General features: G+C 34.1%; 1 protein-coding gene across 1 annotated transcript in view; it reads right to left on the bottom strand.

Annotated features, from left to right (window-relative positions):
• The window catches only part of LOC129000739 (venom dipeptidyl peptidase 4-like), a 52,031-nt gene extending 46,370 nt beyond the window's left edge, over nt 1-5,661 (bottom strand). The window contains exon 1 of the mRNA XM_054427715.1: nt 5,538-5,661. Coding sequence (XP_054283690.1) covers nt 5,538-5,633 — 96 coding nt within the window. The 5' untranslated portion in view covers nt 5,634-5,661. The remainder of the gene's footprint in view (nt 1-5,537) is intronic.
• Nucleotides 5,662-12,312: the final 6,651 nt, after the last annotated feature.

Below are 12,312 nucleotides of genomic sequence, written 5' to 3' on the forward strand. Positions count from 1 at the left end.
AGAGCATTCGTACTGCATACTAACTAATCATTTGTACATTATTTAAATTATACATTCGATTATTCTTGAAATATTCAGCCTTTCTATTTATTAATGTTTGGTAACAACATTAAAAGCTTTGTGAATCCCTTAAAACACTACATTAGGAAAGTTTCTCTGGAAGTCGTGATATTTTATATCAAATGAGATTCGAATTTTTTGCCAGCATCTCGCAAAACGTAGCGGGCATGTTGTGATTGTGATGTTGCTGAAGTCTATTGTTTACTTTTCTTTGTTTACACAAAAGGAAGTTCCGGTTTGTCAAGCTCAAGCTTTTCATCGCTCTCGCTCGAAAGCTGGAGAAAAAATTGTTTTTCCTAATAAAAGTAAAGGATCGGTAAAACACCTTTTCAGTTTAAAATGAAAGGGAAATTATATTTGCAAGCTTAAAAATTAAAATTTAAAGATAATTTTGTTGTTGAGAACTAAAATATTATGAGAAATATTTTTGCAAACAAAACCAATATTTATGCAAACATAACAAATATTTATGCAAACATAAAAATTATTTTTGCAAACATAACAAATTTCCAATATAAGTATTTGCAGAATTAACTGTATGGTATAAGCCTATTGATTGTATTTTAATACCCAAACATAATTTGCCATTTATATCCCTATTGAGATGATTTCGTGTTCAGCACAATTTTGTGGCTTCTTTATCGCAAAAATTACAAATTTTATGGTATCCGTGTATTTTAAGTTAAAAATTAGAAATCGCATATCAAATACATGCATTATACTGAGCATACGTTACGTTCTAACATTGATCGCAATACTGTTGCAATAAAAACGTGTTATACATTTTTCAACTAGACTACTTGTTAAACAATTAAACATAATGTTAACGATAACTCGTGTTTTCTCAGCATCGAACTAGTAACGCGTTACTGAGCCTTTTGAACACACTCTAGGAGGTCATCTGAGCTTCAGACTCTTTAAAATTTAAATACCTCTGTTCTTAGGTTAAATGAACCCGAAAGACCTCGGGCTCACAAATTCAGAACTTAACATTTCACTCACGACTTAACCGTGACAGACTCCAGTGCATGTTAATGAATAAGAATGTTACGAGTCGGCTTGTTACTACAGAGTTACAGTATGCACTAGAGGTGGGCGTTGTAGGCTGGTAGGCTGTAACGTTATAGTATATTTCAAACTAAAAGTGCCGGGATTTTGGGAAGTTTGAAACTGTTGACTTAAAGGTTTATCTTGAAACTAATCAGACATTTGGCTTCTGTATGAATCAATCAATTGATTCAATTCAATCTGAAATACTTCTACACATTGTCGTTGCCATATTCAAGATGGATTATTTAAATGGTTATACAGTAGTTTAATTGACCTAAATAATAAGACAGGAATTACTCTAATTATAAATTTCAAAATGCGTAGTTTTTTTACTTTCCTCCCTACCACCATTTTCAACCCAGCTCCAAATCTTTTTTTAGAAAGGTTCAATGAATAATTCAACCGAGCAACTTAATTTAAACGGTTTGAATGTAATTTTACCCTGGTTATTTACATATCTTTGACCCCTGGCGCAAAGCTGGGCTTGTGATGTTCTTATCAATCCAGTAGAACCCTTATCAGCCGCCTTGCATATGCATGAAGGCCTCGAGTAAATCACAAACTTGCATATGCCAGGGTAATACTGCATAATTGTATTTTCAGACCTGCATTCAATATTAATGTGAAATGTGCTATGTAAGCAACCTCTGTTTGAATTGATCTCATTGTGTGATACCTTCTAAAAAAAACTATTCAAACAATACGACAATAGAAATTTAATCTGATGACGAAATACATTTTTTCTGCACCAAAATTGCGATAATTTAAAATACATTGTTGACATGATTTCCGCACTGAACAAGAAATACGATAAAGAATATCGGGTGTTTTAAATATGAGAAAAAAGATTATGTTAACTAATCAAAAATTGTACTTAGCTAACAGTAAATTAAATACGTAGAAATTACATTGGAAGGCATAAATGTCTAAAGAATACTAACTTAATATGATAAATGTTAGTGTTTTGTAAGTGTGTAAAGTATAAAGGAAACAGAAGACTGGAAATAAAATAATGATAAGTGCAAAATCATTTTGATAATTTTTTAAAAACAAATAGGATAAAAAATCTAAAACATAATCATAATGGTTCCAGCTGGATCCAGCTGTCGTTTTGGGATTTTAATAATGGTCCTAGCTGACGAACCAGCTGATCTTAGTCAATAATAAAGCTGTCATATTCATTCAAAAAGGCAGCGTTCCTTTGTCTTCGCATAAATACGCCAGGCGTCATAAAAATATAAGCTGACTCAAATATTCTATTACATTAGTACGATGACCTGTTTGTTTCTGAATTGAGAAGAATTTTGACAATTGGTAATAAAAATGTTATTGTAGATGACTTATCTGAAATGAGTAAAAAAACAAAATTAAAAAAAAATCCATTGAAAAATCTTCCAATTTTTCTGATATTTTGTGGGTTTTATGTGAAATCGACATTAAAAATCAAATTTAAAAAATCGCCTGGAGATACCATATATTAGTGCCTACATACCGAATTTCATCAAAATCGGACTACAGGTGTGGTCTGTAGCTCTGGGCACACCCACATATACAGACTCACACACGGGCATAACTTCGAAAACTACTTTGTTGGGTTCATGGGGATTCAAAACGAATATATCCACTCTAATCTCAAAGTCGAAAATTTTAATAAAACAATATTTCTCCAAACGTATTGGGGGAGAAAGTAAAAAGTAAAATCTTAATGTTTAAATCTTAAATCTTAAGGGGTAATCTTCAGCTTTTGAAACGACGTAGATATTTATGTAGATTGTAACAAAATGTGTTTGGAATAATTTCGTTATTTCTGTTGCAGTGTCAGAAAGTCTGTGAAATGTGAAATCTTGAGATATTAAACTTAAGAAGTGGCGGAGATGAAACTTTTACTTTACAAACCACAATTTCTCGGTTTGACAACAGCCTCGTTTTGATTGTCAAACACACTGGTTGAAGTATTTTAGTGATTTTTATTGAATAAAGCAAAATGCTGGCAAAAATATTATACCGTGTATAAACTTATGTATTTAGAAACTACCTTATCTGCTTGTGTGATTGGTTTATTTATTTTCAGGTGTTCAGAATTAATACATTTAGTTTCGTTGAAATACTCGGTTCAAAATACTTAGAAAACCGTTTAAAAGGTTCGTTTCTAAGAGAAAAGTACTGTGCATAAGCAAATTGAAATGAATGCAAACATTGTTATAAGTATTATTTTTATAAGTATTAACCATTTTTACAGCAGGAAACGTATTTTCTGTTCAAAGGTTGATTGTGGACATTTTTCATCACGATGGTAAAAAACAATACACAACGTTTCGGGATCTGGAATCTGATCCCATTATGTTAGTGTTCCATTGTGTGAGCTGTTCACACTACACCTTTTATAGACAATAGTGCTTTGTGATTGGTTATCATTTGCATTCTGTATCATGACTTGACTGCTATACAGTTACATATTTTTTTACTGCTACCCTTGGTAGTGTATTCCAGCTTAGGTTGGGCGTTTGTGTATTGTTAGTTGTAATGTGTTAGTTAAGTTTTTTTCACCTGAGGTCGGGATCAGATTCCAGATCCTGAAACGTTGTGTATTGTTTTTTTTTTTACATTCGTGATGGAAAATGTCCGCAATAAACCTTTGAACAACATTAACTCACCATCACCAACAATGAATTTCAAAGAAACGTATTTTGTCGAAAGCCAAAATAAAGTTGTCAGTTATAATTATTTATCTAATAAAAGAAGGCACTTCACCCCTAACTTACCTATTGTTCTTGATAGTTACTGTAGAATCTTATTTTAGTCTGTAATTGGTGTTTGGTGGGGATCGAATCTGAACCTCAAGAACAAAAATATCTAGCTTCTAAATCCAAATTGCATCCCATTATCAGTGAAGTTCAACTTTGGAATTTTTAATTTTATTTCAACCTCATGTAAGTTTAAACAAACAAAAACGTTTTTCCAATGAAAACTGTATAGCCTACTTACTCCAACAGCTAAAGTGATGTAGCTTATTCAGCTATTCAAACAAAATCTAGCGTAAGAAAGCCGTATTCCAAAGACAAAAAAGTTGAGGATGATTTATTGTAAGTTAAAAACAGTCTCACATTAAGCTTGAAACTTTCAGTGAAGGGTGGTTTTGAGGTATCAAGGGCTGCTTGGCATTTTAATTATTTAAGTGGGCGTTCTCGACAAGGTCCAACCCGTTACTTAACTGTTATATATTTACAAATGTTTAAGTTCCTAGGTAACTTCAATAGGATAGGAAATCCATACTATTTCGTTTGATAACAAAAATACAACCAGCTTTTAGAAGAGAGATAGATTCCTCTAAAACATAGAGATTTATCTGTGAATTAATTACATGAAATGTCGTGTTTCATAGATCTGCCTGGCAACAGTAAACATACTCATTATTACTTTTTATTACAATTTCAGTTATAACCTTTTTAATTTACCACCCTAAAACAAAGAGTGCCGAGTTCAATTTAACACAGATTTCCTACAGTGTAATTTTTATGTTTACTATGATTTAACATGAGCAATATATAATACTGTCTGAAAAGTTATTTATTTTCATTCAAGCAAAATTAATACAACCATTGAGTATACACGTATATTTACAACTATTTTAAGTCTACAATACACTTCAAATAAAAAATGATATAATTTTAAAGCCCATTGAATGTTAGTGCAAATTATCTATCTTCTTCTATCTGCTTTACTTTACAGTAAGGGTTTTCTCTGTAGCATATTTTTTCTATCCGTCCTACTACACCGATTTTTACGATTTATGTGTCAAAGCTAATTATCTGGAGTAATGAATGGTAATGAAATAAGTAATTTACTTTAGGACTTCGCCCCCATAGCTTTGCGTTTCATGGCTCACACCAAGGATTCAGCTATGCTGACCAACTTTCTAGCTGTTTAAAATTGTAATTTAACAGCTGTTCCTTCAGTTGAATGTTTACCCATAGTTACATTGTAAAAGCGAAACATTTTATGGAAATAGATTTTAAATATGCTACTTTTCATACCGTAAGTGTATCCTGATTGTGGTAGGTAAATCATTATTTATGGTGTTATGATACATTTGTAGTTTTATTCTCCTAATAACTAACTGTATTAAACAAACATAATCTTTGTTTTTTTTTTAAAGGGCGTTGCATTGAATTGGTTTTGTCCCAGAAACCAGTTTTTAACATTAAAATACACTATTTGCCCATGCTTCTTCTCGTAGTTGCATCAACAGACTAGAATATAGAACTTTTATTAATCCACACTAACTTTGCACCGAACCAACTAAACTTTTCACAGTCCAACTGCATGTCTAAACTTCTCAGTTTTCACAAGCTTACATTTTCTTACACAACTGTACATTTTCATCCTTTCAATGTAAAATCTAACAAAATCGATTTTCTTCACTTTACCTGGTTTATATCGATGTTATCAATGGAGCTAGACATGTCTAAGTCCACCGGGCTGACTTTGGGATAAAGGTCTACTTCGGTATTGATTGCACTCATTTTTAAATGTTACTTTTAAACACTAACAAATGACAACTAATACGAACTACCACAAATCACTATATACACAAGCGGCGTGCTCCGATAACAGCTGACTATGGGACAACACTGAAGGAAAAAGAAAGTTCCTGTATAGGATCAAAACCCCCCCCCCCCACGACCACCCTCCATCAGTGATAAGCCATATCACTCAACCTACCTATCCTAGAAAGAACACGCATTCTTAGCAAGGTTGCTATGAGCCCTTTGAAAATTCTTTAACCTGTAAATAATGTAATAGAGTAGAGTCCTTATAAATCAAATTTCAGTGTTGTTTTCCGTGCTGCAGTCAGATGAAGGTGTATGCGTAGTTGTACAGACTACAGCTGTTTCGTAATCATGTGTACAACAGCTGGTCTAGGTAAAAACAACTTGGGAGTTTATTATATCTGTGAATTTTCCATAAGGGAAGAAGCTAAAATATTAATACAGATAGCCATATGGATCATAAACATAAACAAATGCCAAAACTGGACCGAATCCTATAGTTCAAAAGATTTAAGCTGTTTAAGGGGAAGGTTCCCTTAGTCCCCCCACCACTTTTTTAGCTTAATGTATACATCCAGCTGATCGGCTGTTCTTTCAATGTTATGGAGAAGTGGAGTGGGTAGAATCACTTTCCCTAAAACCACCTAACTACCTATAGTGAACAGAGTATAATATTGTAATATTTTAGATTTTTTACCTGAGGGCGGCATCAGATTTCAGATCCCGAAACGTGGTGAAATCTTAGAATTTTACTTACCGAGATGGAAAATCTCGTCAGTAATTTTATAAAAACCTAATTCATGTTTGTAATTCACAATTGGTGTGTTATTTTACACGAATTGGGTTAGTTCCTGATAGCGAATAATGCAGCTTCTTGAAATCGTAAAATTCACTGAAACGTGTAATTAGTACTACAATCTTATTAGCTTGAGGCAAAGACAATATACCATTACTTTGTCTATGCTTGAGGTGAAAAATGTTTTCTATTGCAGAGAAACTTCTCTTTGCCTGAAAATACTTTACTTTTAATACTTTTCAATGAAAGACCCCTCTATTAGATTTGTTTCCTTTACAGGATCTAGAGCAAGCTTTGTTTATGTTTAGAAATACCTGGTCACTGCTTCATCACATTTTTAAGCATCAACTTTATAATCAACGGTTACAGTGAGTGGGATTCTATGTTTCTATGCTATAAGGTTACACTTTTTTATGATTACCTAATTATCTGAACTGCACGAAACGTAGATTCTTTTCTATCTCAAAGCGTTTGAAATGTTGAACTACCCAAAATATACTGATTTCCCTTTTCTCTATATTTTGTAATCTACCTACATGGTCAAAATACTTATAATTTTGTAGGCCTACTATCGGCTGCAAAAAGCGAGCCTCTACCTTTTGCCTTGTTCTAAGAACTTTTTGTTCTGATGATGGAAAAATAACATGTTCTCACAGGTTGGTTATAATTGACTGTAATCACTGGGAAGTCTATAAATAGACAACAACAGTTGCACACATTACGTAAAGCTAGGTAGAATTACAATAGTTTCCGAGGTCAGTTTGCAGCCATATGACCATGTTTAATATGTTTAATATCACCAATGCGTGTTAACGTCACACAAGCCGGCATATTGTCTTGATAATAACATTAAATAACAAACATGAACATTGCGTAGACGCTCCATGATGAATTAATGCAACAGCTGTTTCAATAGGCCGGGATTGCGTTGCCACTTGTATCTTGCCACGGCCTTGTAGAATGCTAAAGAATAGACGGATCTAACTTTTATTGGCTTTCTGATACTGCGTCTAGTCATAGATAAAAAGAATTAAATATAGACCGTCAGCCATGCAGTGGTTGCCATAGGTTCTGGCGCACACCGCTGGGAGCACCGTGTATTTACGTAGGGCGTATGCCGTAACAACATGGCGCTCCCAGCGGTGTGCGCCAGAACCTATGGTAACCGCAGCACGGCTGATGGTCTGTATTTAATTCTTTTTATCTATGGTCTAGTGCACAACTACAGTCAACAAAGCTTCATGGATCATCCCACACTTTACATCCATTTCACTCATATTTTGGTTAAAATACGCACCTATGTGGCGTCCCATTTTAACGATTGATAATTTTATCGTCGATACTGATCAAAGAAAAGTATGGATTAATATTCTTGTCTGTACAACTTGAGCAGTTTAAAGCTACGCAAAATTTATTAAGTTCTATTTTGCACCTAAGCTAATTTGTAAGTACTGGTTAAACAAGTAATTAAACCTGTGTACACATGTGTTGCTTGCAAACTAGATTAGCCACGAGCAAACCTAACAAATCAAGTTAAAGTGGAAGTAATTTTAAAATCTCTCTTCAATCGGAGATTTCTTAGTTTTATTTTCATAACTCATAGTACAAGTATATAAAACATTGTTGAGTTTCATTACCACCATGAGCGTAATTCCTACATGGGAAGGGGTGTTTTTCTACATTTCCCGGATTATTTATTTTTTTTACAAATTATAACCAAGGGAACTATTAAACCGGAATCATTAATTTTCATTGGAGGGAAAATCGTTTAGGGATTTTCAGTGATTGGTAAAATGTGATAATTGTGCATGTGAATTGGTTTTTGACGGAAAAGTGAAATTGAGAAAACTCTTGTTAAAAAAAAAAGATTCCTGCATTATGCACTACCAATATGTACTCAATTTTGTATCTTTTGTGGCACATTACGATCCAGTAACATAAATTTCTCCATAGTCCCACGCGTATACATTACAGATTTGATAACTCATTTCTAATTAACTTCAACTATAATTTTACTCTCTGTAAGACCCAAAAATATACATTCCTCCATACATACCCTGTATTGTGTGCTTTCACGGATACGTTGACAAAGCCTCTTATGAGAATATAGGGACAAAGTAACAACAATACCTATAACCACCTTCTAATTGAGTCTAATGTACATAGATGGTTCAGATTATAATATGCTATAATAGTCCGTAAAACGAGCCTCTTACGAACAAAAGTTCCTCCTCCATACATCGATAACGAATATGTTGACGCAGTATATTTTGTGACAATAGGTCCAAAGTAACAACAATACATTCATAATTCCTTTTATTTTATGCTACACTACGAATATGATGTCCACTTATGTCTTAGTCCTATACCTAAATATTTACCGGAAGAGCTAGGCCCAAAGTAACATAAATCCAACGATAGCCAACTCTATTGTTTGTCACACCTCAGATACTGCATGTTGACGCAGATATTTTGTGACAATAAGGTCCAAAGTAACAACCTTCATAATTTCCCTATATTTTAGACTACCCTCAAAAAAATATGATGTTCAGTTATGGCTTAGCCCAATACCTAAATAATTACCGGAGGAGCTAGGCCCGAAGTAACATCAATCCCACGATATCCGACTCTATATTGTTTACCACGTCTCAGATCTGTTGAATCAGCTGTTCTTTCACCTTGCACGGATTCGATTATTCTTTCGCAACATAACCTGAAAGCCGCTTCGCATAAATAAAGATTGAAGAAGATTAGCCACGCACACTATTACTACATCTTTTGTTTGTCTATAAAATTACACTTTTCACGTTACTCCGACGATAATTATTATGTTATCCAGAATCAATATTGTAGTGTGTAAAGTTTATCGTTACTAATAAACATATGTTAAACAATAGTTCGAGAATATAATAATTAATTCGTACTAAACGTGGTTATTAGTTAAAATGTCCGCTGAATAAACCATTAATTAATTATTTATTCGCACAAACCCAACAATTAGTGGGCATCATTTCAGTTAGTTGTATAAGTTTCATTACACTTTATCACAAATCTGTTAACATTCTCACTAAGATCAAATCGTATCACTGATAAGCGTAGCTATTAGGGATTGGTAGTTTTTCGTCACGAATCGTCTGAGATAGGAATGGAAACCTTTCTCACGCTTCTACTATGTTAACGAGAGTTAAGTTGTTCAAACAGTTAGCTAGAGAAAACACGTACAGAATTGTTATTATTGTTCTACTTTAAAAAAATTACCTGTCAATTCAAAACTCGAAAACAGTATAAAATCTTCAAGACTTAACAATCAACTAGAGAATTTTACGATACTATCTGGTTTCCAAGGTTAGAAGTTTTCCCTTTCACAAAATCACTTCTGGAGTACCACAAGGGTGTGTTTTAGGTCCGGTGTTTTTACCTTGACGTGTTGATCCCATCCTGTCTGCCGTGTCACTTCCCCCACTTCTCCGTCGTGTTCTCCATTTGGCACAAGTCTGTAGGCGACATACTCCCGCGACATCTGTCGGATAACTGAGCAACGAGTAACTGAGAAGTCGAACTCTCACTGACTTTCACCTTCGTCAGGGTCGCGGACGGGACGACTGGACGAAAGGGCAAGTGAAGACGCTGCAAGGAGTGCCGTGCTGTGACTGCGAAACGTTGGATTTTTGCATCACTTGCAAAAACTGTTTGTCAATGTGTAAAATTTAATTGCTGTGACAAAAGATGCATGTAATTGAATACTATGATTAGATGCTGGTTATGTGATTTTTGAAGACAAGAGGAGTCCGCTCTCCGCGTTCCTCTCTCCGCGCTCCGCGTCCGCGCCTAGAAAAACCCGGCTTAAAGAAAATTATGCGAACCTCAACGCTGTAAAATTACAGTTTGGAAGTTATTTAATTTTTTTGTCATTCCACCCATGTTGTTGTTACTCCCATCTCTCGCCCATTAGTGGTGTTGTTTAGAGGGAGAAACTATGTGTCAGGTTGTTGTACCGTTTATTTTTGTTGGCAACTGTTTATTCGCTTTCTTACAGAATTAACAAACGTATTTACATCAAGAGTAAACGTATACAAAGGTATTAGTTATTGATCCTACAACCATAGACTAACCAACACGTATGCTACAACTTAAATATCCCCACCGCACGAAACCTACAATTTGCCTGATTGGATTTACACTTTGTCTCCTTAATAATTTCACATTTATTCCCTATTTAATTATAATTAGTTTAACAAGTGCTTACTTGGGTTTGTTGCACAAGGGAGGGTAAAAGTGTGTTTTTTTTGTTTTTTTTATGATAATAGTTTAGTAATAAATAAATGCATTTTCCAAATTTGATCAAAATGTGTTCATAAACAAGCAAACTACAACAGTTTACTTGTTCTTCATTAGAATGACATGAATATTTTTAATTTACCATATTTTGGAATTTTTTCCGTAACTATTAGGCGCATAATAACGATTCAATAGACTAAATTATTTGTTTTTTAAGCTCCATAAAATGGTTTGGAAAGAAATTGCTAAATATAGCCTAATGTTTTTTGGGTCAAAAATGGGAACAACCAATCTGATCATGCTGGTTCCCGAACTCCTTCGAATAATTGTAGGTTTACAAGTTTAACCAAATTTCATCAAAATCGGATCATTTTTGCTCGAGTTATCGTTCTAACGGACACATATATAAATAAATAATATATACTATATGAATTTGAACGGATGGTGTTTTTGCCTTCTAGGGACCTCAAAAGGAAAAAGTAAATCGGTCCCGGGTGCAGGTCTTACCATGAGTACTACGGTAATAGCTTATTCCCTATGGGAAATTCAATAAAAGGCCACAGCCACATCTCCTAAAATTATTTGATGCTAAATTAAAATAGGTCTCTTCTCTCATATAAAACTACAATTAAAAATTTTACTGACCGGTAACTTGTGTGAAATGTATAAACACCAAGGGTATTATTATACCAGTATTATACTACAACGACAACGTGACAACAATCTTGAGTGGATGAAACAAACCACTGACATTCTGGAACAAATATTTATCAAGAGATTATGGGAAATATCAGAATCATAATCCATTCTCAATTGACAATTTGAAGATGAAGGGATTCGATTGTCTTGGTATAGTTTACTAGTCCGATCACTTTTTAATGGTTGATTATCCATGAATGTTATCTTGTTAGCTGAGTGGTTAGTGGACAACTAAAATGAGGCTTTTAAATTGAGTGTCACAAAGTAAACTTTTTGTAATACAGGGTTATTAAACAAGAATTGTCCAAAACTAAACGGTTGGCACTCCTGTTTCGATTATTTCAAACAATAGATTTCCGTTACAACTTTGGAAAGGGCGTGGTATATTATGACAATGTTATGTTTTGTCTCAGTTTCATAGTTGAGTAACGAAGCCCGCGAAGCCTATCAACAAAGTAGACTACAATACAAATACAAACTTAACTTTGTTTTGTTTCTCTCCATAGCGTCTGGCAAAGTCTGAGCACGGCCCGATCCGATTACTTCGCGGCACAAAACAATGTCTCACTCATATTTAAATTTTTTTATGTCTCACTCACTCACGTGTAAAGTAGAACATTGGATAGTTAAAAATGACTTTAGGCCTACAATCTTTTACGAATTTCTAGTCTTTTGTTTGGAGTATATAATTACATATGTCACAAATGAATTTATTTTCATCCTCTTTACATCCGGCAGACGCTTCATGTGCCCATTTGTGCCAACCTGAACACCTTATCCTCCACCCTTCATTTTGTTTAGATTTTGAGTACAAGTTCTCGCACAGAACATTGAGGTCTCATGGGTAAAAATACTCAGACCACCTTTTCGGCAAGGAAA

The sequence above is a fragment of the Macrosteles quadrilineatus genome, unplaced genomic scaffold, assembly GCF_028750875.1.
Source record: "Macrosteles quadrilineatus isolate MER2022 unplaced genomic scaffold, UCM_ALF_1.0 Scaffold_8__2_contigs__length_117827958, whole genome shotgun sequence".
Classification (NCBI taxonomy): domain Eukaryota; kingdom Metazoa; phylum Arthropoda; class Insecta; order Hemiptera; family Cicadellidae; genus Macrosteles; species Macrosteles quadrilineatus.